At 41.7% G+C, this 16,588-nt stretch overlaps 1 protein-coding gene across 2 annotated transcripts in view; it reads left to right on the top strand.

Annotated features, from left to right (window-relative positions):
• Positions 1–16,588, top strand: part of LOC126267335 (nephrin-like) — a 747,526-nt gene that overhangs the window by 488,491 nt on the left and 242,447 nt on the right. For both annotated transcript variants that reach the window (XM_049972441.1, XM_049972440.1), the window contains exon 3: positions 692–897. In XM_049972441.1, coding sequence (XP_049828398.1) covers positions 692–897 — 206 coding nt within the window. The remainder of the gene's footprint in view (positions 1–691; positions 898–16,588) is intronic.

Here is a 16,588-nt window from a genome sequence, read left to right as displayed (position 1 = left end):
ATGGAAGAAAAATTTCATGTTTATGGTTGAATAACCAGTGCACAGTTTCTGTTCTACTGATTATAGTTTATTTCAAATTAATTTTCCGCTTATTAGGACATTTTCAGTCGCTAGCCAGTTGTTGCCTGAAGATGGCCTAGTAAGCCGAAACTAGTCTGAAACAAACAAAAGTCAGTAGAACTCAAACAGTGCCCTTGTCACTCAACCTTAAGAAAGTGTCATTTGTTCGGCCGTACATGTGCATCATATCTACCGGTTTGCGTCCTGTCCGAATAATTTCTTTGTGGTGCGTCGTTTCTTTTTTTCTAAGGCGTATTTCCTTTGAAGGCCAAAATATCTTGTCCTCTCCCATCTACAGAATAAAAAACGTCCAGCATAATAAAATAAAAGGGTTTAGGTGTTCATATTTCTCATGCGTTGTACGAGAACAGAACAGTCGTGAGGTACTATGAATCGTCTGACACTTATCTATCTGCTGCATTGTAATTGTGTGGACGTAGACTTGTGCACGTACGTCGCTTCTGCTGTCGCTGGTCTACTGCTAGGACTCGTCCGTTGTCGCGCCCTTTGTGCACCCTCTGAGGCTGTTGTGGGCGCACTCACAGGAGCAGCGTCGTACGCGCCCCGCCTTCCGTCGTGTATCAACTGTACTGCGCTGTACTCTTGCCTTGGCGCTGTGCTGTGCCCGCAGCTTCGACGCACGCACGTCTCCTCTGGCGGGCGCAGTGCGCTGGCAGGACGAGCGCGCGCTCAGCCAGCGCGCCGTCTTCCTCTACAAGCGGCCGTCGGCGCTCGTCATAGAGAACGTGCGCGAGGCGGACGCCGCCGTCTACCGCTGCCGCGTCGACTTCCGCCGATCGCCTACCAGGAACTACAAGGTCAACTTCACCGTCATCGGTAAGCCTTCCTCCAACGCCGAGTTTTTCCCTTTAGGCAAACAGATGAAATTTTTATGCTGTTATGTACATGAAAAATTTAGAGCACATCTTAATGTCGTATCTTCAACACACTGATTTTATTTAGTTTGAATGTTACATCTTTTATTATAATCTTCAATAATACATGCACACAAATCATTATATTAAGTAAGGGTACACTACTGTATTGGTTTTCTACAGAGATAATAGTGAAAATTTGCACATAATATTTATAACTGAAAAACGGACAATGAAGTAACTACACTTTTCTTACTAAAATAAAGAGTAATGTCAATTTGAATAAAAACTAGCAAATAACATTATTACAGTTTTCGTTAATTGCCAATAAGTCTGTCAATGAAGGATTTTTTCTCTGGCTCACAAAATGATCTGAAGCAGTTTTTCCCAACCTTTCTTAGACCATTAGGTGTGAATGCAACCAGGGCTTAGACATTCTCCCTTTCTCCTGTGTACCATTCAGTTGACGAGGACAGTAATTACATTTAGAGTCAGCAGTAGGATTCTAGTACTGTGTAACCTACCAAGGTAATATTGAGTTTTATAACATTACATTGACCCCGTTCGTCTTGACTATAGAATTACATTAAAGAGAAAGAGGGACCAAACGTTGGATGCTCTGCGTAGAATGAATAAAATAGCATTGATGTAAACATTGCAGCTGCATGTGATTTCGGAACTTAGACTGTGTCATACTGAAGCAGTGCTCCAGAACCTTCCTGAGAACATAATCCTAAGTGCAGTCAGATAATAGCTAGCACCCCATCTCCTCCTCCCTCCACCACAATCTTAGCATGTAACCAAACTTAGGAAGAAAAAAAAATTCCTTGAACACCTTTATTTTAAAAATGGCGGAAGATAAATCGTATTTAGTGTTCGTATTAAACTAATGATCCAGTGAGACAATTATACTGGTTATTTATAACAACGATTTTTATAAAATGGTGAAACAACCGTCTATGCACCGCAGGTACTACCTACAACTACCCAGAAAAGGAAGTTAACTATCCACTTGTAAAGCAGTTATATTTTTCCGCTATACATGCAATATTATGCCAGTCTGCTTGCATACTTCATTCGATATGAAATCGAGATTTAAAATGGGTGACCGGATAATTGGTCATTTCATTAGGTCTTTCTGGGTAGCACCATGTACTAATACTTTCTGTATTGTTGAACGGCTGGGAATTAATTTGAGCGGGATACTGACATTTACATATTCCTGTAAAAGCAGCGATCAGCAGAAGAGAGGTTAGAACAGGCATCTTCCCGTGTTCGACTGAGAGGGACGTTTTAGTACTCTAAAGAGAATAGATTGGAGAGCGATAGCATGTGCAGGGTCAGGAATGGCAGACGATAATTGACCCTTCGCAGATCTTTCCACACGAGACAGCGAGCCACATTTACTGCAAATAAGCAGAGAAGAGAATTTAATTGGCAGAGTCCTTAGAATGCTCTAGACCAGCATTCTATACAGAGTATGAATGTAAGTGATTGGCTGGCATCTTCCCCATGTAGTGAGAGGCAATGATTTTGCAAGACGCTAAGATTTGTTGCAGCGAGCACACACAAAGTCGCCGTGAGCCTTGTTGGAAACCAGCATCTAGGATGATAAAGGACTGCCTGTGCGTCTCGCCACTAGGAGCAAGTTGTTGAGCCGCTTCTCTGTAAGCGCAATGACGATATTTGGCTTCTCTCTGGAGTCTGAGGTATACTGAAGTGCTTCTTTTCGAATGAATACTTCAGTTAATCTCGTTCCCGGATTATGAGCAAACACATGTCTCGTCTCGTGGTCCTTTTCGTACTGAAGTAGTTTTAGCTCTAGGAGTTTGCGTCCACTCTATTGACAGGAAGTGCAAATTGGTTAAGCAGGGATGGCTAGAGGACCAACGTAAGGATGTAGAGGCTTATCTCAATAGGGGTAAGGTCGATACTGCCTACAGGAAAATTAGAGAGACCTTTGCAGATATGAGAACCACTTGCATGAATATCGAGAGCTTTGATGAAAACCCAGTTCTAAGGAAAGAAGAAAAAGTAGAAAGGTCGAAGGAGTATAAAGAGGGTGTATATAAGGGCGATGTACTTGAGGACAATATTATGGAAATGGAGGAGGATGTAGATGAAGAAGAAATGGGAGATATGATACTGCGTGAAGAGTTTGACAGAGCACTGAAAGACCTGAGACGAAACAAGGACCCCGGAGTAGACAACATTCCATTAGAACCACTGACAGCCTTGGGAGAGACATTCCTGACAAAACTCTACCATCTGGTGAGAAAGATGTATGAGACAGGCGAAATACCCTCAGACTTCAAGAAGAATATAATAATTCCAATCCCAAAGAAAGCAGGTGTTGACAGATGTGATAATTACCGAACTATCAGTTTAATAAGTCACAGCTGCAAAATACTAACGTGAATTCTTTACAGACGAATGGAAAAAACTGATAGAAGCTGACCTCGGGGGAGATCAGTTTGGATTCCGTAGAAATGTTGGAACACGTGAGGCAGTACTGACCCTACGACTTATCTTAGAAGAAATATTAAGGAAAGGCAAACCTACGTTTGTGGCATTTGTAGACTTAGAGAAAGCTTTTGACAATGTTTATTGGAATACTCTCTTTCCAATTCTGAATGTGGCAGCGATAAAATACAGGGAGGGAGCGAAAGGCTATTTACAATTTGTACAGAAAGCAGATGGAAGTAGTAAGAGTCGGGAGGTATGAAAGGGAGGCAGCGGCAGGGAAGGGAGTGAGACAGCGTTGTAGCCTATCCCCGATGTTATTCAATCTGTATATTGAGCAAGCAATAAAGGAAACAAAAGAAGAGTTCGGAGCAGGTATTAAAACCCATGGAGAACAAATAAATACTTTAAGATTCACCGATGACATTGTAATTCTGCCAGAGACAGCAAAGGACTTGGAAGAGCAGTTGAACGAAATCGACAGTGTCTTCAAAGGAGGGTATAAGATGAACATCAACAAAAGCAAAACGAGGATAATGGAATGTAGTCGAATTAAATCGGGTGATGCTGGCGGAATAAGATTAGGAAATGAGACACTTAAAGTAGTAAAGGAGTTTTGCTATTTGGGGAGCAAAATAACTGATGATGGTCGAAGTAGAGAGGATATAAAATGTAGACTGGCAATGGCAAGGAAAGCGTCTCTGAAGAAGAAAAATTTGTTAAGATCGAGTATAGATTTAAATGTCAAGAAGTCGTTTCTGAAAGTATTTGTATGAAGTGTATCCATGTACGGAAGTGAAACATGGACGATAAATAGTTTAGACAAGAAGAGAATAGAAGCTTTCGAAATGTGGTGCTACAGAAGAATGCTGAAGATTAGATGGGTAGATCACATAACTGATGCGGAGGTATTGAATAGAATTGGGGAGATGAAGAGTTTGTGGCGCAACTTGACAAGAACAAGGGACCGGTTGGTAGGGCATGTTCTGAGACATCGAGGGATCACCAATTTAGTACTGGAGGGGAGCGCGGAGGGTAAAAATCGTAGAGGGAGACCAAGAGATGAATGCACTAAGCAGATTCAGAAGGATGTAGGCTGCAGTAGGTACTGGGATATGAAGAAGCTTGCACGGGATAGGGTAGAATGGAGAGCTGCATCAAACCAGTCTCAGGACTGAAGACCACAACAACGACAACATTGACAGATTTATAGGTATTTAAAGTACATTCTCTGCAAGCCACCCAACGGCGCGAAGCAGATCCACGTTGCCAGACCACGTCTCTCAGCACTGTAAACGGTGATATACGCACCATGGATCAGCAGATAGGGAAAAAAAATCACAGTAAATGGGCTGGGCTCCACCTGCTTGTTCTCTGTGGTCCTTACTGTCAGTTCCAGTAAGGGTGGAGGTCCTGTATTTCTCGATGCAACTTAGTGTCGGCTAACCTAGTATGTCCATCTAATAAATGGGGAAAGTCACAGATGTTCTCCCGATCTCAAAACAATATTAAGAGTAGGATTTAACATTCCGTATTGATTTTATATTTTTGCATTTTTCTGTTGTTTGAAACTAAATAATTTGACGGTATCTACTTGTATTCATTTTGTAGGACATCTACTCAAGCTATCGACCTTCTAATTAAGGAATAGTAGAATATCGTCACGGCTAAATATCTCATCTACTATATTCCTCTCGGTGTAAGTTGTCGGTGAGAGGGCTGTTTAATTTATTCATAAACGTGATATTTCCGTTGCGGACACAACGTTACGCAACCACACGTACACACGCCGTATGTACACAACACCACGGTGTTTCGCAGTAGACACTTGTTACAGAACATGGTTTCTCTGCGATATTCCTCTCCCTGGAGAATTTAGTCCACTCCATTTAAAATCAACCAAATTAAGACACATGCGCTATATTTACTGCTTGTAAATCAGTTGACTGTTGGACACTTCATTTCTGACCTGGTGGAAACTGAAATCCTCTAGCTGTCAATGACTTCTGTCTGAGCACTACAACTAATAATAATAAAAATAATGGCTATTATGATATCGTGTAGGTCCTGCAGCAGTGTAGTAGTCATTATAGGTTATTATCCGCTGTAGTGAAGGAATAACAAAAAGAAATTGAGGACTGTGTTTGAAAAGTACGGCAATTTGGAGATATGCGGGATAATAAATAATGCGAAGAATGGATCACTACATGACACGATTTTCATATGTTTCACTACAAAGAGGGAGAGTGGCGATCTTGTTTCAGGACTGAAATTTCAGGAAAATACCACAAATTTGAAGAAAAGGCAGAAAATACTTCACTATAGCTACTAACTGAATTATCTGGAAAATGCCTGTGGTAACTATCAATACTGTCTGAAAAGTCACTAGTAAACAACACGTATAACAAATATCCGAAACATCAGGCGTTATTTCTACATCTGTTGATAAGTCTCCTTCAAGAAAAGTTGTTGGTCCCTTCCTACCAAGAAATCCAGAGCCCAGCCACAAATCTGCTTGGCATACCATAGGATCGTACTTTCGACAGCAAGAGTAGGCGTGGTATTGAATCAAACACTTTCTGGACTGTATCTAGGTGACTGTCTTCATCCATAGCTTTCAGAATATCGTGTGAGAAAAGTGCAAGTTGAGTTTCACTTGATCCATGTTTTCGAAATCCGTGCTGCTTGACATGTAAGAGGTCATTCTGGCCGAGGTACTTCATTAATGGATGTTCACGTGTGCCTTCTTCCAACCGTTGAGACGCAGTATTTGTGGAGGGAGTTTCGGTTTTGTATGGTTAAAAGAGTGGTTAGCTCAGCTAATAATTCGGTACAGAAGGTGATGGTAATTCATCATCTCTTTCACAACACCAGTGGCACTAATATCCATTTTACTCATCTTTGCAATGGTACGAGAATTAAATTGAGGTAATACTCTGTGTTTTTCTTTGTAGGGGAATATATGGTAACGGTGTTAAGCTTTTTTAGAATGATATTTTCACTCTGCTGCGGAGTGTGCGCTGAGGTGAAACCTCCTGGGAGATTAAAACTGCCCAGGATCGAGACTCAAATTCAGGACCTTTCCCTTTCGAGGGCAAGTGCTCTACCATCTGAGCTACCCAAGCACGACTCACGCCCCGTCCTCACAGTTTCAGTTCTGCCAGTACTTCGTCTCCTACCGTCCAAACTTCAGGAGAGCTTCTGTGCCTGAATACATGTTGAATGAGGCCCCCAGGGCATTAACTTTGAGTGCACTTGTGTTCCTTCCGATTCCTTGTTGCCATTTCCTCAAGGCACACCATTATTTACTGCATGTTTGAACTACCACCTACCTTATTAATGTTGTATTCATTAACAAGTGATCTTAGTCTCACTGGCTCATTTCCAGTATTAGTGGGAGACAGGACATCGAATTTGTAGGGTAGGGCCATGGGTATCACATCCTTAGTTCTCCCTGGTCCCCATCTCCCCTCTACAGTGCGCCTGGATCTACTATTGCCACCCCGCTCATAGTCAAGTGGAAGAGTAATGAAGGCAATTTCCAAAGGAGAGGATACTATGTGTAGTGTATGTATTGTCTGTAGTACATCCATCTGTAGAAGCTACCGATGCAGACCGTCATCAGCAAGAAAAACGAACCTGAAATTGAGAAACTTATTAACATGTAATATAACTTTAAATATTAGGAAAATTATCAGAAAGCATTTTTCAGGAGTATAGGCATCTACTAAAGTGAAAACGTAGACGATTAACGGGTCAGAGTAGAAGAGGATAAAAGCTTTTGAAATAGGGTCCTACAGGAGAATTCAGGTTTACTGAATAGAGTTAAGGGAGAAAGGAAAATTACGGCACAATTTGACAAAAAGAAATAATTTTCCTTTGATGAGAACACATCCTGAGGCATTAAGGAATCGTCAAATATGGAGGACGCGTGATGGTTAAAAATTTTAGGCGGCTTCATTTTAGTAAGTTGATCCAAATTGATGTAGGTTGCACATGTTATGATGCAGTGATGAAGGGGCTTTCACTTAATGGACTAACGTGGGGAGCTTCATCATACCACACTTTGGGATGAAGTCCACAACAGCTCCATGAGACAGTTCGTACCAGTCCCCTCGATCATATTCAGATCTGTCCACGTCGCAAACTGGTCTGTTACACCTAAAACCGTTCTCTGACGACCACATATCTGACGTATTTATCAAGGAAAATTGGCAAACAGATTTTTTAAGAAATTATTTTGTTTTATTATGACAACTAGCTTCGGCATTTTAGTATGCCATCTTCAGGCCCTGCATATTAAAATGAGTAAACATGTAGTATGTAAAAAGGTATACCGCAATTAATTTTGCAGAAAATGAAGCGTTAAGAGATGGGCCTGTGAGAGCACGAGAACGTAGAATATGTACACATACTGGCTAGCACTAAAACTACTTTAACGCCACAGAGCTATAACAGAACATGAAAAACATTTCAAAAGTCCAAAAACAGGCAACAGAAGTAATAGTAGGTATCTAAATATTGCGACAGAAAGTTAGTAGGACACAGATTTGTAGTAAATGTAATATACATTCATTGTCATTAATTGTAACTAATCTAAGGAAATAAAGAAAGGCGGTGAGTCACAAAAATAGTATGGAACATGTGTTCTGTTGGAATTTGTGAAAGACAAAAAATACGAGAAACGTGTATACCCAAATTTTATGGAGAGAGATATAATGTTAGCTTGCAAATTTCGCTATGGTAATTATTATAAATTTCATAGTAGACAAATATTAAGTTACAGTATTACATACGAGTCCTTAGCTACTATGACAGTGTGTACTATATTACCATCGTGACACCTTATTGAATGTCCCAAGTAATTTAGCCACTGTATTAACTCGTGAAAAATAGGTTACTTGATTTAGCTGGTGTTACACTTTAGGACCCTGACATGATTGTCTGAATTATATTATTGTCAATACCGATTGTGCGAATATTGGTTTAAGCCTAGAGAGGAAATCATTTGTGTGGATAAATTAAAGTGCAAAAATCTGAAAACAGAAGAATATAATTCGAGAAGTGTTACTCCCCGATGCCGCACAAGCTCGTTACAAGAGAAACCTCTACTGTCTGAGAGTAAAAAACTGAGCTTGAGCCAAATGGGTGCGTCTAATTGGAAGAGAGCCGGAAACATTAGTAGCATCCTGTTCCGGTGGTCTTAACGCTATTTATGTAGAATTCAGACAGCTTACATGACATCTTCTTCCTACACCAGTGGTGAAGGATTTAAGGCGCCTAAATATACTCGACACATGACTGCGCAGCAGCTCTAATACTGTGCCTTGTGTAATTTGGCAGACATTCAAAAGGTTCATTAAGTACGTCAGGCTTGTGAAACAGGTGAGGCAATTCGCCTTCTAAATTCTGTACTTATCAGTGCAAATAGAGAAATGTATCTTTGTGGTTGGCGAAATCCAGAAATTACACAGAGACACATGCTAGGAACTGTGTTGTCGTGAGTATAAATTTTTAATATTACAGGGGTACTCTGGGACGTTGGTTATCGTGTGTTACAGGTCACCGCCTTCCGAAACGCACTTCCGCTGTTCCTTATTCGTCATTAGTTGTGTTTTATAATGTCTCTCTTTGGTATATCATGCCAAACAAAATTTGGTCAATTGCAAATTTTGTGATGGAAAGAAATACTTTTGTTCACATTCATCGCCGGGGGATTTATTTCAAAGATTATACCGCTTCGTTTACAAGATAAATGCAATCTGCTTCACTAGTAATAAATCTTTCTGGCAAATTTTTATTCGGTTCGTCAGTGGCCTTCAGCTATATATAAGAGAGGGTGATAAGCTTAGAGCTGAGCCGTGATTTCATTTTCTTGTTTCGTTTTCTTTCCTGAGCTCTGGGGAGGGGATTGGAGTTGGTAGGCGGATGATTAGTCTCCTTACTGATTTGCAACCTCTTCGACTCGATGTAGAACTTGCATTTAGCACAACGCCCTTGATTTTTTCTTAGATATATTCCAATCCCTGGCCTCTGCAGTTTTTGCTGTCTACGATTTCTTCTAGTATCATCAAAGTTATTTGCTCGATGTCTCAACTCATGTGCTATATGCCCGTCACTTCTTCCAGTCAGTGTTTTGCCCACACTTAATTACATCGCCGGTTCTGAGTAGGATGCCATGCCTCAGTAATAAAAATAAATGACGAAATTAGGTGTAACCAGTTTTATAAGCGTCTCAACTTGTCAGAGAAAACTGTTGCCGCACGCGGAAAGGCTTCCCCTTGTCTCTATGCGCTACTAAAATTTTGTGCAGCCATTTGTTCTACCGAACATTCACTATTACGTTGTAGCCTAAAATGGCACAGGTAGTGAGAATGTTAGATCGTTACAATTAACCTAGACTGTTTGTGTGTATTATATCTGCAATATCCGTCTATACGACCATCAGTGCTTCATACGTCAAGCTAAGTTACTTGTGGTCAGACATCTTACCACACGCTATGATTTCTTCATCGGCTCGGCAGTGCACAAGAAATCTGGTACCTTGCGTCAGAGGTTAAATACACGTTACATATAGTCGACACAAGAAGAGCCGACAGTTGCAGCGGGCTGGGCGCGGCTGGTTCGCACACCTGTCCCAATCAGTTGTGTAACGCGAGTCTGTAAACCTCTGTACGGTAACCAACAGTATTGTCACAGCTCTACAGGCGGCTGTTGTTTCGTCTACAGCTGTTTGCGATTCACAGCTGGAAGCTGCAAGAAGGCCTCCTAGCTGTCAGATATTCTCTCAACGCCGTCTTTTCTGTAGTACTCTGCCTGTGACCACCCACGGAAGAAAAGCGTTTGCATACTCCTTCATTATTGCTACGGTCCAACTCTGGAATTAGCTAACGGCACTCTGAGCAGAATTAAACGTCCGGCATTTTTAAGAAGAGGGAATTCCTTCTGCCTCTGTCATAACATTTCCCCACAAATTAACGTATATGACCAATTTTCACTCAGTGAGACAGCAAAACAAATGCCCCCAAGTACTCCCACTTACATATCTTTCTCATTTCATATATCGGTAAGTCACATGACTATTTGCCCTGCCATTATTAATTGTACTTTGTTAAATTTCTTTCTCCTCCCCTCTTCGACCCAATCTGTCATGACCATTGCAGCTAGCTCTCCTAGTGTAATTCTACTTTTCTGCAAGATTTTTCTACTGTTGTAGCCAAGAACGAACGCAAACTGTGTTTTCTTCTCTTTCTACACTGTAGTAAGTAGTAAGATGTAACTTATACTTAACGTAATCAATGTAATGGAAAATAGTAGAATGCCTGGTTAAGCTGTTCTGGTGGCCCTAATCGTGCCAGGTTAAATAAATAAACAAATCAATAAAACTAATTTTCAGCATACTCCTTTTACTCCAGATCACAATTCTTAGATTCTCGTCCATTTCAGTTTTCCAACAGTGGATTGTAGTTCACTTCCATATGACGTTGTGCTCCAGATGTACATTTTCACGATTATCTTCCTCGAACTGAGGTCTTTTGTTGACCTAGGAGACTCATTTAAGCGAAGAATGCTCTCTTTGTCTATGCCAGTGTGTTCTTTATATCCTCCTCACTTTGTCCATAACAGTTATTTTTCTGTACAAGGTAGCAGAAACCGCCACTTCGTAGTCCACAATTTTCATGTTAAATATATCGCCAAACTCATTTCAGTTACTACTCATACTTCCACTTTTCTTCGGTTTGTCTCAGTCCATGTTACGCGCTCATTTGACTATCTATTCCAATCAAGAGTTCCTGTAATTACGTCTCACTCACACTGAAGGTAGTGATGCCATCAGGAATCTATCCATTGGTATACTTCCACCCAAAATTTTTACCCCACTCTGGTAAGGAGAAGTAAGCTACAGAGTGGTGCAGCAACTGTCATTATAGAAATTCTGGACAGAAGCAGGAATGATTAGCGAAGAAATTAACACAGCAAATATAAGATTAACTTAACTTGCGTACAAAGACTCATCGCAAATAGTGCAGTAAAAATTAATAGTCAAGGTCATACAATAGCAACAAGAATGAGGCTCTGTGAAGTAAGCACAAACCGTGGTTTTTTGAATGCATGGTGTCTGCTTCTTCGAAAGAACAGACACCACGCAGATCCCGCTGCTGTGAAAAGCTATATGTAAATTGAAGTGGGAGCACCGCCATCAGCTGCAGTGGGACATAAGTGGACTAAGCGGTGAGGAACGAAAATGTGTACCGGACCGGTTTCGAACCCCGGGTCTCATCCTTATTAGGCTGGTGCGGTAACAACTGCGCCATCCGGAACACAGCGTTATCGCAACTGCACGGACTGTCTCGGTACGCCTCACGGCCGATCCACACTCCAGCCGAGCACAATGCATCCACCGTGGTATCTGTTCTTTTGAAGGAAAGACGCCATGCAATCAAATACCTGATAGGCCTTGATGGGCAATGGATCCACTTTCTTCAGTCCGAATGCACAAATACGTCGTGTGGGAATCTCTAAGTAGTGAACAAGAACATAATGGACAGGGACTGCGGGCAGGTGGCGCTCGGCGTGAATGTGGATCAGCCGTAATGCATGGCGGCATGGCGAGATAGTCCGTGTAGTTGTGATAACGCTGTGTCCCGGATGGGCCTGTGGTTACCGCACTTGCCTAGTAAACAGGAGACCCCAGGGTTCGAGTCCCGGTCTGGTGCACATTTTCGATCGTCGCCGCTGATTCCGCTTAATGTCCCATTGCAGCTGATAGCAGTGGTAAACGATGGTGTTGGAGCTATGACTAGGTGGCGTTTGCACAGGGTCACATAACGAAGTGGCTCCAACTGCAAGTGGGTTGTATGGCTGCCGCCGGACGCCCTACATTGAGACAGCAGAGGGCGCTCGTTATCCAGCCCGCTGGGGCCTGGCTCAGCAGACACGCTGCACTGGGTCCGATGGATGTTGCACAACCACTGTCGGCAAGTGACGAAAACTTGCAATTCCACTGCCAACTTTATGACGCCTGTAGGGTGGTATCGATTTACGATACCACAGTTTCAACGTTAGGGGAAAGAGATTTATTCCTTTTCTTAGATCCTATTTAATACGAACACTTCTCTCTTTATATTTCATTATCATTAGCTCCTTTTGCTATTTACACGTGTTATGAATACCCCATCACCCCACATAGCTTTATATGCCTCTTCTAGAGAATATTAAATATTTTGCCCCATTTTATTTCTTCTGAGTCGACAAGTCCTGTAAAGGTGTGTTCGTTAATTGCAGGTTTTGTTTTGTTTTTTTAAATCTTATGGGACTTATGTGCTAAGGTCATCAGTCCCTAATCTTACACACTACTTAGCCTAAATTATCCTACGGACTAACACACACACACCCATTCCCGAGGGAGGACTCGAACCTCCGCCGGGACCAGCCGCACAATCCATGACTGCAGCGCCTCAGACCGAATTGCAAGTTAAAAAATGGTTCAAATGGCTCTGAGCACTATAGGACTTAACTTCTGAGGTCATCAGCCCCCTAGAACTTAGAACTACTTAAACCTAACTAACCTAAGGACATCACACACATCCATGCCCGAGGCAGGATTCGAACCTGCGACCGTTGCGGTCACGCGGTTCCAGACTGAAGCGCCTAGAACCGCACGGCCACAACGGCCGGCCGGAATTGCAAATCTTCTCTCCATTGTCAAGTGCAATGTCAGAATCCTCGGGTGCTTTTATCTGTCCTAGAACCAAACTAATCATCTTGTAACAGATCCTCCATTTTGTTTTTCTCTTTTCTGCGCATTATTCTTACTACAGAGTGCAAGAACTGTCAAGCTGCTTGTGATATCTCTAGCTCATCTGTTTGTCATAGTCTTCTGGATTTTGTGAGTGATATTCATAGGAAAGTTCGATAGTATGTCAAATATTAGTCAATATTTTGTGAAGAATCGTATAAAAGTTTGACTCAGTAGCTCTTGTACGTCACTATTTTTATCCGATGTGAATGTATGCGAAACTCAGTTTTGCTGCGGGGCAGATGCGGCGGATACATTCCAATGTGACTGGCCACTGTAGACGTCAACAGTTTGTGTGGTTCACGAATGGAATCACACGGACGCAGGGGACAGCTGGGTTCGTCCCGCTGCACAGGCGACAGCAGCACCGCGTGTATCTATCGCCTCCAGTTGCTTTCTCCGGGCTCGGCTCACATGTCGCTGCTCGTTTGTTATTCCGCGGTAATGAATGCGTCCCAGGACGCTGATGAACGTTCCCGTCATTGTTCGCCTTAATCTGCGCGGACAGCCTGAAATACCTTCCGATCCAATAAACAGCTGACGCTGTTTCGCTCGTTAGCTCATACCACACGGTCAGAATTCAGGATGCCGCTTTTTTACCGGGTCCCTGCTGGAATGTGTCCAGTGATGAACGACGACTGGTTCTTCGGTACCGATCTCCATTCAGAAAATAAGTTCATCAGCCGTTGCAACTATCGGCAAGATACAGGAATGAGAAGTATCACACAAAGGCATTTCTTTTTTCGTGTGTTGTAGCCAAAGACAGGGTACGTGTTCCACTGATTACTTCCTTTCTATGTAGTATACTCTTCTTTTTGCTACATCTCTGAGCAGAATTCTTAAGAACGAAACCTGATCCATAATCAATGAATTTCTGTGAGCACTTTGCGGGACACGCATAAGAGATATGAAACATATGGCTTGATTAGATTAATTTCTATAAACAAGGTAAGAGCATTTCTCTCACTTGCAATAGCTACAGCGTGGAAAATTAACTCATAAATATTTATTATAAAAGGTATCATTAAGGGTACTTTCTTCTCTTTCTTCTTCTTCTTTTTCTTCTTTAGCCTATCCAATCCCACTGGTGCATTTTGGCATCGTTTTCACCATTCAATCATCTGCATTTCGGAGCCATCTGACACCATCGTATTCAGATTACCAGCTTCGCGTCATCAATCCGCCTCTTTGATGCTCTCCCAATATCTTTGTTGAGCTCCCATTGTCTCCACCGAACAAACCACGGCGTTACAGATGCAAGGAGTAAGTCTCAATGATGGCATCAGATCAGAGGTGATTAGAGGGAGAACAAAGGTAACACAAGTGAGGGTATTTATTACACGCATGTAATCAGGTATAATCTCAGTACACTGAACTGATACTGGAGGTAAGAATGATCTTCAAAAAGGTTAAAAATCACTTAATTTGGTTCAGAAAGATTCCCGTTATTCAGAGACATATATTTTTAATAACATGCCACCAGCAAAAAATGTGAAGCTACTAATAACGGCCCGCCAGAGTGGCCGTGCGGTTCTAGGCGCTACAGTCTGGAGCCGAGCGACCGCTGCGGTTGCAAATTCGAATCCTTCCTCGGGCATGGATGTGTGTGATGTCCTTAGGTTAGTTAGGTTTAATTAGTTCTAAGTTCTAGGAGATTGGTGACCTCAGAAGTTACGTCGCATAGTGCTCAGAGCCATTTGAACCAATACTAATAACACTCAGGTTAAGCCAATTCTTACTCTGTTGCTGAGTTTCGTCATAAATCAAACTGATGAGTATATATTACTGGTAAAATCATATGTAATAAGTACTACATAAAATCTGTAATGTAGCCAGCGTACGTAAATGTCGTAAACAGAGTTTCTCTTGATGATATGTTGCAACATTAGCCAAAAGATTATCGTGTCTCGACCACACTTCTTTTTCACTAACCCTACGCGTTCCAATCTTTCGTCATTTTCAAAGGCTACAAAAATTCAACACGAAACTCGTATCAGACCATATGAAACTATTAAGTATTTCACCATTGATAAGAGACAAATTACACTGACTAGAATATGGCTTCCTGGCTTACCAGTGCTATGTCACTCATATAAAACCATTAGATACATTGTATCAAGTCAACATTCTCGAGCACGAGACAAGGTCAAGCCAAGTGGTTTCAACCGCTAGGCGCCGCTGGGTACGTGCTACACGCTGCAATTTGTTTCTATTTGTTTACAACTACAGTTTACGTCGTTATAATGTATAAAATACTTTCAAGTCTACTGCTTTATTTACAGTGTATATAATGTTTTTATATGGCTGACATTGCACTGGTAAGCTAGGGTGCCATGTTCTAGCCGTTGTACTAAGTCTCTTGTCAGTGGTGAAATGTATCATATTTTCATGTCGTCTGATATCAGTAATGTGTTATATTTTTGTAGGCTTAGAAAATGACGGAAATTCGAAACGCGTAAGGTTGATGAAAAATAAAGGTATAGTAATTAAAAGTGCACCCACATGGTCGCTCACAGTATTTTCATGCAAATTGCAGCATAATCATATGTACCTCAGTGTATTATATATTTACAGCTTTTGCTACAAGTTTGTTATTATCTTTCGAATGAAAATAAGACGCACATCTTTAGAAGAAACATTATACCATCTCTTTATCTTTGTCAATACTTACTAGAAACCCTACATTCTTGGGAATCTCTTCACTGTGGATCTGAGTAAGTAAGACGTACATTCTAATATTGTGTGTGTGTAGACCAAATATTAATGTGTATTATATGTACACGTCTCTGATTACTCAAATCACATTCTGAACACGAATCAGCAAACCATTTAAGATACTAAACTACTGCGTAATAGCAAGAATAACAACATCCGAGTTAAACGTAAATATGAGAGGCATTCAAAAGACACCAGGTCACTAATGTAAAAGAACAGTAGCGATTTTATTAACTCAAAAATGTAGTTATACACTGTAGACGTACTAAAAACAGTCGCCAAAACTGTGGGCACGCTTATCCCATTGAGACGCTAGCCGGTCGATTCCATTCTTGAAGAAGCTAGTAGCTGCTGTCGCGTGCAGCCCTGGACCCAGTCAGAAACTACGTCATCCATTGCGAATCGATGTCCGAGAATAGCTTGTTTTAGAGGTCCAAACATATGTAAGTCATATGGTGAAAGGTCGGGACTGTACGGTGGATGTTTCAGCGCTTCCCACCAAAACTGTTTGCAATGTCGTCACCGCATTGGTCATGTGTGTGCGGGCATTATCATGCATGGGGATAACGCCACTGGACAGCAAGCTTGTGCGTTTCGACTTGATGGCTTGTCTAATGTTCTGTAAAGTAGCTTGATAACACTGGGAATTGATCGTGGTTCCTCGTTCCATGTACTC

This window comes from Schistocerca gregaria, chromosome 4 (assembly GCF_023897955.1).
Source record: "Schistocerca gregaria isolate iqSchGreg1 chromosome 4, iqSchGreg1.2, whole genome shotgun sequence".
NCBI classification, from domain to species: domain Eukaryota; kingdom Metazoa; phylum Arthropoda; class Insecta; order Orthoptera; family Acrididae; genus Schistocerca; species Schistocerca gregaria.
The sequence above is the reverse complement of the archived record's forward strand: the minus strand, read 5'-3'. Positions and strand labels throughout refer to the sequence as shown.